We start from the raw sequence: 15840 nt of genomic DNA, 5'->3' as shown, positions 1-15840 counted from the left end.
TCATACGACTTAAATCAGATCTGTTTACATGTAATATTTATGCTGATATAATCTCAGCTATTGCTCTTGTATAGACTGCTAAGTTTAATAGATAAAAGAGTATTTAGCAACACAGATGTGCAAAGAACCTGACAGGTGATTCTTATTTGATTCGTTACAGTGGAAAAGACGCAGGGGATCTGAACATTGCATATGCTAAGGACTTGTCACATGACCAGGGAGAAAGGCTGCAACAGCAACATCCAATAAGAGGAGAGCTGACCTTTTGGATGGCTATTGACCCAAGATACAAATAAACACGATTTATCTGCCGTTTGTGTAACTAACATTTGGATTAATGTTTGCCAGTGTCTCAGTCAGAACAGGGATGGGAGGGGCATCTGTGTGTGTGTCGGGGGTTAGGCAGGAGAAAAGTGAAAAAAAAATTGGATTTAATGAAAATGCAGTACAGACTGTCATTGAATAGTTTTATATTAAGAAAAAATGTGTTCTCACAAGCCAGGAATCTGTTCTGTTTTATTTGCTTCACTGACTTAAAAAGGACCATTAACACAGGGTCTCGCAGTTCACATTTCACATTGAAAAATAGACCATAATTCACTTCCATTAGTGTTCTGTCATGCATAGTTGCAGGATCATCTTAAGCACATAATCTTTCATTTCTTTTCTGCCCCAGTTTCAGCCTTGCAGCCCAGCCAGTATTTGGCAATGGATCTTGGGTAAGGAGGGTTTGCATAGTCCACCCTTTTGGTCTGTAAATCCACCCTGTAATATTTATCTGGGACAAAACAGAGATACACAAAGCCTTATCAGTTACACTGAAAATCAAAGTCAACACACTGCTTCTACTGAGCCTTGCATATCAAATGTGACTGCTGATGTTTCCCTGGTGGTGGCATTCTTTCACATTATTTACTTCTTTTATATTGTGTGGTGGAAGAGCTAAGACCCTGGACTAAGAACCAAAAGGCAGCATGTTCAAATCTCCAGTGTTACAGTACCCTTGGCCATAAAAACATAAGAAACTTAATGATGAGACCTGGCCATTCAGTCTATCACTGGGTCAGGCTTGGTCTTGAACAACCTCAGGGTGTCTATCACCGCTATCAATCCTGGTAAGCTGTTCTATGTATTTAGATGAACATTTCTTAAAGTGAATAAATGGGGTGAGGGTAGGGGAGAGAGGCACATTTTGGGAGGGGGCTGTGTGTACCTTTCTTGAAGAAGTAGACGTTCTGCACTGGCTGGCTCTTCTCTTCCACCACCTCCACCTCTGTGAAGTCCATGGGGTCGTACATGTAATCGTAGTCAAACAGGTACTCCAATGTATCCCAGAGGGATCGCGCCTGCCTGCGCCTCTGGCCGCGCTGGCCACGCCCACGGTTGCGTCGACCCTTGCGCCGCCTGGCGGAGCGGCTGCGGGAGCGGACGAGGGCGGGGGCGGGGGTGGGGGCGGGCGTGGCCCTAGGGGCTATGTAGAGACGCCCTGCCATCGCGGCATCCACAGGAGACTTGATGCCCACCCAGTCCTTGCTGATGAAGCGGGGGCCGTGATGGTGTCCTTGCACTGAGGAGACAGACACACCCCGTGTTATCCTTTAACACATACCCTACGCTCCCTCTGACTGACCTATGTCAATAATTGAGAAGAAAAAAGCAGGACACGGTCCATGGAGATGAGGCTGGAATAGGTAGAGTTTTGTTGCGGTTTCAGCAAATCACTGATGTCAATCACTTATTGTTTTTGTAACTGGGACAAAATTCATTTGATTGAGACTGACTGTTATCAACAGTGTGTGAGTAAATCACATTCTGTTAAAACCTCTTTAATTGGTCTGTCTATGCCCACCTCATGTTAATCTCTCCATCTCCCTCTCCTTGTCTGTCTTACACACACACACACACACAAACACACACACATACATACATACACACAGTGTGCATAGCCCTTGCCTTCAAAGAGCAGACTGAAGAGGTCTGTCCACTTGTCACAGTATACGTCGGTGTATTGGGTGAAAAGGAGAGACGGGGAGGTCTTGGAGATTTGTGCACACTCCTCATGGGTCGGCTGGTGCTTGAACTCATACAGGTAGTACCGGTCTCCTGTTGGGGGGAAGTAATGCACACATTAGGGCAAAATCTCTTCATTGTGACTGCTGGCTCCTTCTCTTCTGTCAAACATCATGATTTTAAATGAAGCACCTGGACCTGATGACTGTTCATTGGCCCTGCAGTTCTTCATTTCTTTTGTAGGTACAAGACTCTGTTTCTTAAACAAAAGTCACCCTTCAGGGGCTGTGACTACTGAGGCAGAATTATTAGTGACTTTTTGCTATCTAGTGGTAACATGAAAGTAAAAACCTTACTTTGCTCAATCAACCAGTAATTGAGTGATGAGTGAGTGAGTGGGTACATCTGAGTTCACATGTCTCACACACACATGCTTGTAGGGGCAGTAAAACCGTGCACCTTTAAAAAAGTAGACTTTCTCTTTTCCATGATGGCTAGTAGCAGGGAGAGCAAACGCAGCATCGACGTCATCCGGAATCTTCTCAAAGCCCACGGAAATGTCGCGAGGATAATCGTCATCCAGGACATCACCATCAAAGCGCCAGTATTTATTTCCCTGCACCAGCAGAACAGGGTGAGAAAACGCATCACCGCTGCAGGGCAGAGAGTCACACAAGCAGCTTTGTGTCCCTGGCCACACACTAGACATTAGGGGTGATTAGGCTCTGTGAGGACTCCAGGGTGTTTTATATAAACACATTCATTTACTGAGATCTCTTCACAGACTAACATACATCTGCCCACATCAACACACCACTGTCGTTCTACATGGCGTCTCCCGTAAACAGGGTCTCTCAGTCATACTCACAGGGGCACTGTGTTTGAGTTTCTGCATTTTAAAAAGGGATAAATAAAGTATTGGCTATTGACTACAGAAACAATTGTAAGATTAGTTCTATCACCAGTGGGACAATTAGTTACAGGCAAATTTAATGTTATGTTAATTTCTGACAGGAAATTGTGTTGTACTCTGCCTCACTTGTAAGTTGCTTTGGATAAAAGCATCTACTAAAAGAAAACCCAAAGACCTCGTGGCGCAACGGTAGCGCGTCTGACTCCAGATCAGAAGGTTGCGTGTTCAAATCACGTCGGGGTCAAATTGTTTACTACTCTTTAAAATAGAGATGCACTTATTTGGAAGTCGCTCTGGGTAAGAGCATCTGCTAAATGACGTAATGTAAATGAAACAAGGAAGTATTTTTTTCTTGCAGAGTTATAAATGCATGGAATAGCAGGACAGAATTTGTAGTGGAAGCAGAGACACTTAGAACATTCAAGACCAGGCTTGACAATCTCCTAGATACACTCCAGACTGAAAACAAAACGAGTAGCCTATTTGGGATGAATGGCTGTTGACGACACTAAACCTCTTAAGTTCTTATCTAATAATATTCTTATACATCACACCTTGTCATCAAGGACACTGATCGTTGCAAATCCTGTCCAACACAACAAGGCTTAAATGTGGTTGTTTTTAGCCTAGCACACAATTACAAGCAGGTTTCAGGCTGCAAAGCCTGTTGTTAGTATATTAGCATGATGCTGCTAATGAGTATTATCTTGTATGTAGGCAGCTGGAGGCGCAGCACTTCCATTATTCCCTTCCATTAGTCCATGGTTTCATGTTTAGCCTCACATTGTAACATCTCTCCGTGCTCTGATTGGCCAGAGATCTTTGGGAAGGAGCTGTGTGCCAGTAACAGTGGGAAATATCCCCCTTTTGCGCTCTCTCTCGGTGGACGAGCAGACCTTGAAGATGTAGGTCTTCCCCTGGCAGTTGATGCGGGTGAAGGCGGCATCAATAGGCCCGGAAATGCCCCACACGTCCTTGATGAGCTTGGGGTAGCCTGGTAACACCGACCTCTCATCCAGCTCAAAGAAGTACTCACCTGGGGGGGCACAAGCGACACAAAACGCCCGTCATTCAAAAAGAGCACACACAGCAGGGGGCACTGACCTACACTACACTGACCCTGTAGACACAAATTCCAACCCCTGTCATGGTAACTACAGGACAACAAATCTCACAAGCAGAAACATGTGACTGGTCTTATGGAAAGAACACACTGATATGGTTTCCCCTTGCTCTCTTTCTTTGGGTCCTAGCATGCACCCTGGTGATTATCCTCATTCTGCTAACACTGTGGTGCATGACTATCAAACTATAGCTTGTGCCACAGGGAAGTGGACTGCAATGATTCTTTGCCTTCAAATGTTGGGTGGCTATCAGGGGCTGGAGATGTTACCCCCTTTCACTGACGACACACTCCCCCCTCACCTCGGAAGGCGTAGATGGAGCCGTTCTTCAGCTGCATGAAGGAGTCGAAGGTTCGGCCACTGCAGGGGTCTGCTTCAGGCTCCAGGGGCTTGGTGGGCACGGCAGGGGTTGGTGTCGGGGTGGGGGTAGGGGTGGAGGTGTCATGGACTGTGGTCGTGGCGAGAGTGGTGTTAGGGGCCTCTATTTCATCATCTGGATCATGAAACGTATCGCCTCGCGCAACTGCAAAAGGACACACCAACAGACCCACCCAACACACACACACACACACACACACACACAGTCAGGAAGATCTTTCCTTATGTTGGATTCTTCTTCTGTGACCTAACCCCAGGATGATCCTGCCTCTGTGATCATTCTGGGGTCATTCTGCTTTAATGGGGATTAGTGGGTAGTTTTCAGGTTTCATATTCATCTGTAAAAGACAGGACTCATCTAGGCAATGCATACATGGGAGGTCTCTGTAGAAATGTGACCCAGGGAAACTTGACTGAAGGAACTTTTGAGAAATTTTGTGGTTCCAGTGAGCTGAAGATCAATCCTAAGATCGAATGTAATATGGCTAAAGAGGCAAACTATTGATTGTTTGTTCCGGACTGATACAAGGGGACCTTCAACTGAGGTGAAATCCCATCTCAGGAATGTGGTCTCAGATGTTGGTGTTTCAGGGGTGAGTGTGGACACTGAGGACTCATGTCAGTGTGAACTCTGGTATGGACGGACGGTGGCAGCGCGGGTGTCTCACTCTTGGTGCGGCAGGTGGTGTCATAGTCAGCACAGCAGCTTCCATAGTAGCCGCACATGGAATCGCACTGGCATTTCTTCGTCGCGTCAAAGCCTTTATCACAGCGGCCAGCACAGTTCTCTGGGAAAAAGATGAGCGACCAGAGACATTACATCACATATTCCCCACATTCATTTCCTTATTTTACGTATTCGTACAAGAATAATGGTAACAGAAGATATAAACATTCAGCCAGACTGATTTAAAACCTTTTTACGGCAGGTTTATGCCATGCAAAAATGTGAGGACCATGAGAGTGACAGAGAGGGTGGGACAGAAACACCTCCTTCGATATCATACCTTTTGACTGACTTTAAGATCTCTACTATGACATGTCAAAGAGCATGGCCGTATGAAAACATGCACAATTTTTTCGTGATTTTGCAACAAATCAGAAGTGACAGAACAGAGTGGGAAAGATGAGAGAGAAAGAGGGTATTCCTTGCACAGCAGAAGAAATGGAGAAAGGACTGACTAATAAATCAGAATCAGACTTTATTGGCCAAATATGCTTTTACACACACACAAGGAATTTGACTCTGGTTCCAATGTCTCTCATAGTTCATAAAAACATTCCGTCCCTGGGTGGGCTCGAACCACCAACCTTTCGGTTAACAGCCGAACGCGCTAACCGATTGCGCCACAGAGACTTCTCTGAAACATGCCCTGAATGTTGAGGTCACAACTCTCTAAAGACGCCTGGTACTGGGACCAGACAACTACAAGCTGGAAAGTATAAAGTGTCAGAAAACGTGCTCTAGGCATTGTCAGTGCCTCACAACTTGGATGGCCATGGGAAAGCCTAGGGTGGATGGATTCATAAAGGCTGTGACAGGGCAAGTGAAAAATAGGAAGATTAAAAAAAGGAAAAATTCAGAATAAACACAGTTAATGGAGATAAAGACGGTTACGGTGATGTTAAGGTACTGGTGAGGGTAAAGGAATATCTTTAACAGATATAACAGATATACTGGACACATTGCTCTGAGTCTGTTTGCTTCTACCTGATTTGAGTCTTTTAGACTGTGGGGGCATGTGTAGCAAACAGGATTTAATGGCCTCAAGTCTCAGTGGAAGCACATCTATGCATCAGTGGCAGGGTTAGTTGTTAAGGATCTGTACTTCTCACCAGAAGTTTGCAGGTTTGAATCAAAGATGGTCACTCTATGTGTGTCCACAAGTAAGCTACTGGTCCTGACCTGCCTAAGCAAATGTCCTGCTGCATAAACGGATCACGTATAAAACCTCTGTTACCATCCCTAAAGCAATCTTATACTGAAAAGTAACTCAATGTACAACACAATATACTATATTTAAATACTTTGAATTCATTATCCTACACAAATACAGCAGTAGGTTAAATATATTTGTGTCACTTAAACTTTATGCATGTAACTTCATATATGCAGCATATATAAAGATATATTTCATAGCACAGACAGTGTAATATAAAGTTCTGTTTCTAAGAGTGATAACAATGCGATACTTGCAAGAAATTACATATTAAGATATATCAACAGAATTAAATTTTTATATTTCATATAGGCCTATTTCATATTATATGAAGGGCAAAGAAAGTTTCTGAATGTTTCTTATTCCGCAGCTCCTTACCCACACAAACTGCACAGGTGAAATGAAATTCGACGCTGTCTTACCTTCAGCGGCGAACGCCGTGGCGAGCACCGCCAACAGCAAGATGCCCCACAGGCTCATGCTCTCTCCCGGTCAACACACTCTGAAGCCAGGGGAGTCTCACCGATGGAGCTGTGCACCGCGGATCAATGGCTCCAAAAGTTGTTTGTCTTCATGTGTTTACCTTGGCTGGGTCTGAGATAATTATTAAACCGTTGTCTTGCTTTGCTTGTCCCAGAAACTGTTTTGGTGAGATGACAGGTTGTCCGACTTCTACAGCGACGGCAACAACTCTGCACGCCTTGAGATACCACTATCGGGACTCCTTCTGCGCATGTCTGAACTGCCATGAAATTTCGTACTGTGCATTACAACCTGTGCTTGAGTGATGTTCCGGTTGTCACGGCAACGCCTATGCACACTAGAAGTTCGTAGCCAAACGACTTCTACATTAAAAGTACAGCTCTGTTTAAAATACCATCGCATTTGTTCTTTGTTAAACGTCGTCTAGTATCTTTCCCTGAAACTAGCTCTTGAGCACGAAAATCCGGCTTTAACAACGGGGTAGTTCCACGGGGTTAAAGGGTGCGTTAAGAAAACAGAACATAGTCGCATACAAACCTTTGAGCTTAACGGTCGATCACCGTGTATACAAGACCCTTGCAACGCAGGTGCAGCCTGACGGCGGCTCTTCTTTTGCCATCTTCACATAAGAATTGGTTGCATTTTGAACTACATAATCAAAAGACTGGATTATGACATCATATCGGGAGCATCACACGACCAAAGAAAAGAATGTCTACCAACTGGATCATAACAGCAAAAATGAGCAATGCTGTTTTGGTTATATACACTCAGGGCCGGCGCTATGGAGGTGCTTAGGGGTGCAGGCTCAGATCGCTGCACCCGCAGACGGACCTCATTGCACCCCCAGTTGTCTCCTTATATCCGGATGTCAAGTACAGGTGCATCCCTTTGTATTTTCTCCTGGGGCTGAGCCTATATACACTCCAAGTTGACTAGATAGGAGATAAACGTTTTCTTTTCTTCGCATTGGCAATGGGAGACTTAATACTGTTGCTGCACCCCGTGTGTCCACCAGGGGACGCACGTGGCAAATCCCTGTAAATACTGAGCTGAGAAGGAGGTTACGCCAAGTGCTGTATGGAAAGTTTACACCCGATTCCACATCACTTCAGTGTGGCCAAATATATTCACACAGCCTAAGAGGCCTAAGACAAAATGTTTTGATGTAAAGACAGAATGCTAGTGAAAATTTTGGCAAAGGACGACTTTGCAGTGCAAGACTATTAAACTGAAATTCTCTGAGAGCTGGGCCTGCAGATTCTTCCCCTACAATATCAGAAGAATCTGTCCCTTATCACCAGGACGCAGCCCCCAAGTCCTCTCCTGCTTGATCTATTGGAGCTCTCTCCCTGGTTATGTGACCAGACCTCTGTAGCTCATCCAGTACACTGATGCTATCCTGACCAATGGCCTCCTGGGATATTCTCCACTGGCTACTTTCCACTGGCTACTGGGAACAGCCTACATCATCTTCAAAAAACTGATGCCAACCAACTGTGCAGCAAAGCAAATGCTTCCATCATATACAAACAAGTATCGGACTACTCCACACTGCAACCTCCTATTTAGGGTCACACATTGCAGTCACATCACCCTATCGTGGCCTCTTTGTGGTGGAATTAGCTTCAGCTTCAGTCATCAGGACTAGCTACCTTCCATCGAGGACTGAAGACCCACCTCTGTCCTAACTAAGTATGATGTCATGCTTCACTCTGGTTTGACTGGGTCTTTAAGGGCATTATACCACAGACTCATCTGCTGATGCTGGTTACTTTACTGATGTCAGATTTAGTGTAGCCCTTTCACTAGCCTGTCCTTTCAATGTGTCACTGGTTACCGTGGTGTTACACAGTTAGTTAAATGTGATCTGACATTTCTGTATTAGTACTGCTGTTTGTGTGATCTTATTAGCTTCACCTGTCTGTGCTTGCTTTGTTCACCTGGGAGAGGATATGCACCTCTGGCAGAGGAGCCACTGTGAGTAAAACAGGAGCACATCTTTGATGCAGGGGAGTGTGATTTCATCAGGCACTCCAAATCACACAAATTAGCTTTCAGTCTAAAAAAAACAGTCATGTTCCTTTGGATTGATTGATATAGGACTTTGAAAATACAGGGCTTTGAATTCAAAGCTACAGAATTCAGGAGCACAAACACATCTGTAAAATGTTTTTTCATACAAAGGACTTACAGCTGGGAATACCAAAACATGTCCAATCCAGATTTATTGAGCTGTTAACATGAAAACAAAATTAAAATCAATACACTGTAAGATGACACTAAAACCAAAGTATGTGGTGTCCCCCCATTATTCATGCACTGTGACAGACAAGAGCAATTTCATTCTTGAAGGACATCCGTACCTATTTTGCTCATAATTTTTTGCATAACTTTTTTATTCTTCAATTGGACATCATTATCAGACGTTTCCGTGTTCCTTGCATTAATAATCATCAAACTTTAATGACCTGATTTATGGGGGTTCATCCATGGACACAGTAATCAAAGGTCATTTTTTGTCCGGATCACACTGTCCTAACACAGCACCTGCAGGCTGCGTCTTGCCAGAAGGAGCCATGCGTATTTTTAGCCTCCTTCCCCCCTCACTGAGGCTGATTAGAGCAGGCAGGCAGGACACGCTGCCTTCTGGCTGCCCCTCTTCAGCATGTGACACACTTGTTCTGTAACAACGTGTACTGGACAGTGCTCCCATCAGCTCTGCGCACACGCTGGGTGCATGTGACAGACATCACCACGGATCATTCACTTGTGCAGGTGCATGCTGGGATCTCGGAGTGTCCATTAGTGCAGGAATCAAACCTGTGAAGAAATTCCATCCATAATACTGTTTTTGGGTTTTCATCATGCCCCTGTCCGCAAGTGATTGTTGCAGTGGTTCCGGGATGGGGTACTGACACTGCTGTGTCCCCCAGAATAAGAGGGACGCCCCCCTTGCTGCCAAATTTGGAATATAGCATACAATGAACAGTTATTGCTACTTCCGGCCTTTGCTGTCCAAAACTCTGTGTAATCCTTCCTCAGCTTTCATCCCTCCATTTGTTTGGTCAGTTCTCCCACACCCCCTTGTTGTCTAAATCCTGCACATGCGGGAGGATGAGACAGGGCAGTGGGGTGATTTGTCCAGGGCAGTGTAGGCGAGAGAGTCTCAGGGAAGGAGATCCTGTCAAGAGGTCCCGGGGGCTGCCCTCACTTCTCTGCACCTCATGGTTCTGCACACAGACCAACACAAGGCACAGTAAGAGATTTACACATTCACTACAGGAGAAACAAGAAGTGAGATCTACACACTCACTACGTGAAATGTAATATGACAGACCTATACACCTAATACTAGAGCTTCAAAAAGAGACATCCACATACTACTGGCAATAAACAAAGAGATACCTACAAACTCAGAGAGATATGCACATTCCCTATTGGAGACATAAGTTGAGAAGAGATCTCCATCCATCTCTACTTTAATTATAAGGAGAGAGAGAGAGACCAGCTAAAAAGATCCCCACCATTATCAGCACAAGACTCATTCTCTTTAAAAAACTGTTTGAGTTATGCTCCTGGGAGGAGTCTCAAGGTTTTGGACTGAGTGGAACCATTTGACGGACCATACCCAATGATTGAGGCAGGGACGAGTAGGAGGATGGCACCGAAGAGGAAGGGGAATCCCTTCATCACAGGCAGGGTAGCGGGGTACATGGAGTTAAATGCTCCAGTAGCCACCAGTGAGCACATCCCTTCCACACAGGCCACTGATGCAAACAGAGCACCTGAGAGAAACAGACACACCATCATATACCTACATGCACTACAATACATCATCACACATATAACTACATGGACTACATAGATAATGCCAATAATGAATACCTACACGGACTACATCATGACAAATATACACACACGCTACAGTACACCATCACATATATACCTAGATGGAATACAGACAGACAATGACTCTGTCCTACTTCTGTGTGTAATAATAAAAGTGATGTGATGACACTCTTGGACAGGAAAAGACCAGGATCTATTTTTGACTGCGGTGACTTACTAGTGCAATGGAGCTGGACTGTCCTAAGGCTCCTAGTTTCTGTCAGCAATAATTAACCAGGGTCAGGAGGAATGGCCGGGCCTTTCTCTGAAAGCTTCCATTGTTTGCCAGACATTGTTTTACAACTGTCAGGCAGACCTTGAAGTTCAGACTTGGTCATGGAAAGCTTTCCCTGGAACGCGGGAGCCAGGAAATAACCATCTACCAAAATAAAACTACCTTTGACCGGGACCCGGAAAGGAACAGCGGACCACTCTGCGTCGACAGAAAGTTTAATCACTTTACAGTCCTATATATATATATATATGATATAAATATATGATATAATTGTCCTCAGCCTGTCCACACCCACCGTTTACGCCACTACCACTGACGTGGGGTCAGTCAGATACATGAGAGTGCATTGCAGTTCATTTGATAATCAATGAATCCACGATTCTCCAAAATTGACTATTCCAATGAACCAGTCCACCCCTCCCAGCTCCACAAAACAATGTACCGAACTCTGCGTTAATAATGACTTGCTCTCTGAGTCATATCCATTTCCAGCCTAAGGCGTGCATTCTGTTGTACTCTCAGGCAGGAAGTGCACAATCCGTGAATCACGCTACTTAATGCAGGATTCTCAGCCTCCCATAAATAGTTATGCAAACAAATTACACTGGATTTTCTTGTTAACAAGCATTGCAGTGCTGACCCATGTCAGTAAACAGTGTTTCATTGGTCAAATATTTACATAACTAAATAGTCACTTCCATCCCTAATTTGATGTTGCATGAACATCTCATCTAATCTTCCATCAATAACAGCGTCATCATGATAGCATAGCAGCTCATTGATGACTTTTAGAGGTGATGTTTGCATTAAATGGTCTTTCGTAGGGAAACAGCAGAAATGGTGTTTCATGTTTAACCCTCCCTCCCCAGTACTGCAGTACTGAAGTAGTGGTCATGCGAGGCTGAAGGCCAGGTGGCCCCCCATCTCTCCCTCACCTTGTTCAGATGGGTCCACCAGTCTGGACAGCTTGGAGCGGAGGACAGGAGTGGAGGCCATGGACAGGAAGTTCAGCCCGTAGCCTGAGGAAGTGACACAGATATCTCACTGTCCAGCACCAGATCCCCCCAAAAAGAACCCCTCACTGCAGAGCTCTACCCCCAAAAATACCAAAAAACACACCTCATTAACCAGCTCTAGTGGGAAGAAATTACGTCGCTTCCTGGAGAAACACCCCTGAATGTCCACATCTATCAAACAGAGACAACCACAATACCTTCCCCCCAGCATCTAAACAGACACTTTACAGCCCACTTCTGGTAAGGAAAGCAAACCTCCCTCCAATGACACATATATCTAACCCTGTCTGTTCCGGCATTCAGTACAGGAAACAGCAACTGGGAGCAGAGTGGCCGTCTGTGTTATCAGTAGTCTACTTGAAGCACAGCCAAAAGCAAACACAGGTCATACACTCCCAGTTCAGATCATTAGACCTTGAAGTGATTCCAATACAAAAACACTGAAAAACTGCTACTTTAACAAAACACACTCAAAACCAAAAAAAGGCCAAAAAAAGAAGTGCTTTTCACCCTCAAATCCACCAGAGAGCAGAATGAAGCAGGCAAGGGATGACAGCTGGGCAGGATGTCACACATTACTGTGACAGACAGAAGCGCTGAACTGAAACACAGCTAAGTACTTACTGCTGCAGTTCCTGCTACTTATGTGATATGCATTTAATTTGTCATATCATAACAGCCTTGTACCTCATTCTCATTATAACATGTGAACATCATGTTGACCATGATTTACTGATCAGGGGTGTGTGTGTGCGAGTGTCTGCATGAGTATGTGTGTATGCATGCATGATTTTGTTCTTGAGTTTGCTTTACCTATGAACAGGATATGCATGTACATCTGTGTGCGTGTGTGTGCATGCCTGTATAAATGTGAATATGTGTGTATGTGTAATTACGTCTGCAAGTGCTTGAGTAGGTTTTACCTGTGAACATGAGCACAGTGGTGCTGGCGACAGAGATGACCAGCAGGGCAGCGATGTTGGAGGCCAGCCCCAGAATAGCCACCCAGGAGTCATCCAGGCATCGCTGCAGGACCCTAAGCCCCAGCAGACTGCTCAGGTAGGACAGGTGCTGAGCTGCTGAGCCGTAGCCGACCAGCTCAGGCCCCCAACAGAGCGGGGCGCTCAGCTCGTACAGCACGTACAGGTCTCGGCTGCCAAAGTGCACCGTCACCACCAGGAAGAAGCAGAGAGCGTAGAGCCAGAGCCGGGCCCCACGCCCGCCCCGCGACTGAGGCCCGTACAGCCGCAAGACGGCACGGTGGTGCTCTCCGGAGAACAGCCGGGCCGAGGGCTCAGGGGTCACCGACTCCGGCACGAACAGGTAGGCGTACAGGGCGGCTGCCAGGTTACAGGCCAGGGCAAGCCAGAAAGGGTTAATATACCTAAGAAAAGACAAGAGGAGGGAGAGACAGAGAGAGAATGAGGAGAGATAATATGTTTTTGTAGAGGTGACCCTCTGATTGAAAAGTACCACTCTAGTGTGGCATGCCTGATCATAGACGAGCACTTCTGCTCTACTCTGATTATTCTGAGCAGTTGAGTGGTCAGTGCGAGCGCGACGCTGTTCATACCCCTGTGCCCGCCGCCACTTCCCCCCGATGATGCTCGCCAGCATCCCGGCCACGCCCAGACAGGCCTCCAGCACTGCCACGCGGAAGGTGCGGCCGCGGTGGCTGCTGGTGTCAGCTGCGTGGGCGAAGCAGGCCGCCAGCACGGCGTTGAAGTCGCCGGTGACGCCGCTCAGGAGTCGGCCCAGCAAGAACCAGGCCACCGGCAGCCGCAGGTACATCACGGTCAGGTAGACGCCCGCCTGCAGCGCCAAGCCCACGCAGGCCAGCACCAGGACCGGCCTGCGGCCCACGCGGTCGCTCCAGGAGCCCAGCAGCGTCACCACGAACAGCCCCATCAAGAAGCCCCCCAGGTTGATGTACAAGCTCCAGTGGGCTGTCAGAGTCTCCACTTCCTGTGGGGAGTGGCAGGAGGTTGCCAGAGAGGGCAGACATCGCTCACAGTATTTATTCAAGGAGCTCTTATCAAATGTCAAACATGAAATGTTTCTCAACAAGAACAACCGCATGAGGTACAGAAAAGCAAGGCCAGGCATAACACTAGTGAAATGTCAATGGGAGTGTCTGCTCTAATTGACTATAATCAGAGTGATTTCCACTTTTTGCTCGCTGAGTCTCTGCCTCGTGATGAAACTGGGTTTTGTGCAGGCCACTCTGATCAATGGCAGCAGGATAATATGGTCCGGGCAGGGGTGTCTCAGCTCTGCAGAGCTTCACTAGCAGTGACTGACTGCAACCTGACTGCATGGTGCTCTTTGGGGGATGTTTGGGGGCCTCACTTGCTGCTCATCCTGAGCTGACAGTGCTGGAGCAGGAAAACGCTGCTAAAACTGCCTGTTTCACCACGCATTTCCTGCAAGAGGACATTGTTGCCTGCGCTGCCACAGATGCCTGACTGGCCTGAGCCCCATGACACATCTGGGGGGGATCTAAGGTTCAGAGGCCAGTGGTGGGGTGCATGTCTGCGCAGACCGTGCAGGAGGAAGAGAATCTGCAGCTAGTACCACAGGCTCCCTGCAGACTCCTGCTGCTTGGATGAACTTAAGCAGCACACTTAAGTTACCAAAGTCGTGTCTTTTCAAGAAAAGTATCAGTCCACCTTTTAAAAAGTGATTTAGTCATTTGCCTGATAATAATATAATAAGAAGAATGTTTTGTTAATAATGAATGTTAATCAATATTTTTATTAAGTTAATTTTATGATGTAATAATAATAATATTTTTCCAACTGTAGACCCCTGTTGATTATACACTTGGATGATGTTAAGCAGCACACGTAAGTTACCAGTCATGTCTTTTCAAGAAAAATATCAGTTCACCTTTGAAAAGGGCAATTTAGTCTTTCATCTGAAAATAATGTAACTGCATTTGGCGCAGAAGTGAGTAACAGGCTCCTTTTGACTTTGAAACTGAAACCGAAAAATAAAAGCATCATCCAAGACTGCACTGTTCAGCTGGCAAAAGAGCTTCACTGACTTTGATGTAACCCATTCACAACACAGAATGGGTGTCTCTCACTCCTCCCTCTCTCAATCACACACACACACACACACACGCACACACACACACATGCATGCTCAACTTTGCCGTATTTAGTGTCGAGAGAAAAGTTAACCTTCTCCAGCGCATCAGGAGGCCCGGAGGAGTTTCCGCATCCCCCTGATTTAGTTCCGTTGTAGCCGAGATCTGTACTTATGCGGTCCCACAGATACTGCGTGTACAGCGGCATCTGGAGCGCCAGCGAGAACATGGCCAGGAACAACACGGGCTCCACGGAGACCGGCAGCGGACAGGGGAAGGGTGGACGTCCGGGGCGGAGGGTGCGTTTGTTCTGGACGTCAGCGGTCTCTGAATCTGCTGAGACAGAGCCTAAATCCGGAATCTCGTCCGCAGAGTACGGCGTAAACTCCTCGGGAAGAATCGCGCTTGTGTCCGAGTCGTCCATGGTCTGTGTCCAAAGTTGTTTCACTTCCACACAGCTGATCGTGCAGAACTGTAAACTGCGAGTTCAGAGGTCTAAGTGCGAAGGTTTTCAAGTTTAGGTACCCAAACGCTGCTAACGTAGTGGCACCAGGGTATTGCTAATGCAAATTATTTTACTTTTTGAATTCTACCCGGCGGGAGATACAGAAACAACTAGCCATCCCACGTGTACGACGTCACTTATTTTGTTGCTGCTGCGGTTAACCTCAGCCACCTACTTGCGCAAGTTGCGCCTCAGTTCTTTGCTTCAGTTCTTAGAAAACAGTGTTGCTCACATTAACTTTATTTCATGTGGAT

The 15840-nt window shown here is 46.2% G+C and overlaps 2 protein-coding genes and 2 non-coding genes across 4 annotated transcripts; 1 reads left to right on the top strand and 3 right to left on the bottom strand.

The window, feature by feature from the left end:
* Positions 1–498: 498 nt before the first annotated feature.
* Positions 499–7060, bottom strand: vtnb (vitronectin b). Its single transcript, XM_036522939.1, has 8 exons — positions 6788–7060; positions 5094–5213; positions 4349–4570; positions 3820–3959; positions 2470–2626; positions 1954–2103; positions 1214–1567; positions 499–778 (listed from the first exon to the last, which is right to left on the bottom strand). The coding sequence occupies exons 1-8, from the start codon at positions 6843–6845 to the stop codon at positions 657–659; spliced, it is 1323 nt and encodes a 440-aa protein (XP_036378832.1). The 5' UTR covers positions 6846–7060; the 3' UTR covers positions 499–656.
* trnaw-cca lies at positions 3096–3167 on the top strand. Its single transcript has one exon. It is a non-coding gene; the product is annotated as a tRNA-Trp (tRNA).
* Positions 5709–5782, bottom strand: trnan-guu. The gene has a single exon. It is a non-coding gene; the product is annotated as a tRNA-Asn (tRNA).
* A 2118-nt stretch (positions 7061–9178) lies between the features above and the next one.
* On the bottom strand, positions 9179–15712 carry slc46a1 (solute carrier family 46 member 1). The gene is made up of 6 exons (XM_036524710.1): positions 15176–15712; positions 13564–13955; positions 12914–13374; positions 11910–11993; positions 10480–10636; positions 9179–10081 (listed from the first exon to the last, which is right to left on the bottom strand). The coding sequence occupies exons 1-6, from the start codon at positions 15503–15505 to the stop codon at positions 10036–10038; spliced, it is 1470 nt and encodes a 489-aa protein (XP_036380603.1). The 5' UTR covers positions 15506–15712; the 3' UTR covers positions 9179–10035.
* Between the last annotated feature and the right edge of the window lie 128 nt (positions 15713–15840).

This window comes from Megalops cyprinoides, chromosome 3 (genome assembly GCF_013368585.1).
Source record: "Megalops cyprinoides isolate fMegCyp1 chromosome 3, fMegCyp1.pri, whole genome shotgun sequence".
NCBI classification, from domain to species: domain Eukaryota; kingdom Metazoa; phylum Chordata; class Actinopteri; order Elopiformes; family Megalopidae; genus Megalops; species Megalops cyprinoides.
Note: the sequence above shows the minus strand (reverse complement) of the source record. Positions and strands in the feature narration are given on the sequence as shown.

Coding starts and splice junctions, on each gene's coding strand:
- vtnb (XM_036522939.1), bottom strand. CDS start 6,845: ATGAGCCTGTGGGGCATCTTGCTGTTGGCGGTGCTCGCCACGGCGTTC. Junction 4,571..5,093: donor CACCACCTGCCGCACCAAGA/GTGAGACACCCG, acceptor GTCCTTTTGCAG/TTGCGCGAGGCGATACGTTT. Junction 2,104..2,469: donor GAAAGTCTACTTTTTTAAAG/GTGCACGGTTTT, acceptor TCCCCCCAACAG/GAGACCGGTACTACCTGTAT.
- slc46a1 (XM_036524710.1), bottom strand. CDS start 15,505: ATGGACGACTCGGACACAAGCGCGATTCTTCCCGAGGAGTTTACGCCG. Junction 11,994..12,913: donor CACTGTGCTCATGTTCACAG/GTAAAACCTACT, acceptor TCACTTCCTCAG/GCTACGGGCTGAACTTCCTG. Junction 10,082..10,479: donor GTCCCTGCCTCAATCATTGG/GTATGGTCCGTC, acceptor GTCTGTGTGCAG/AACCATGAGGTGCAGAGAAG.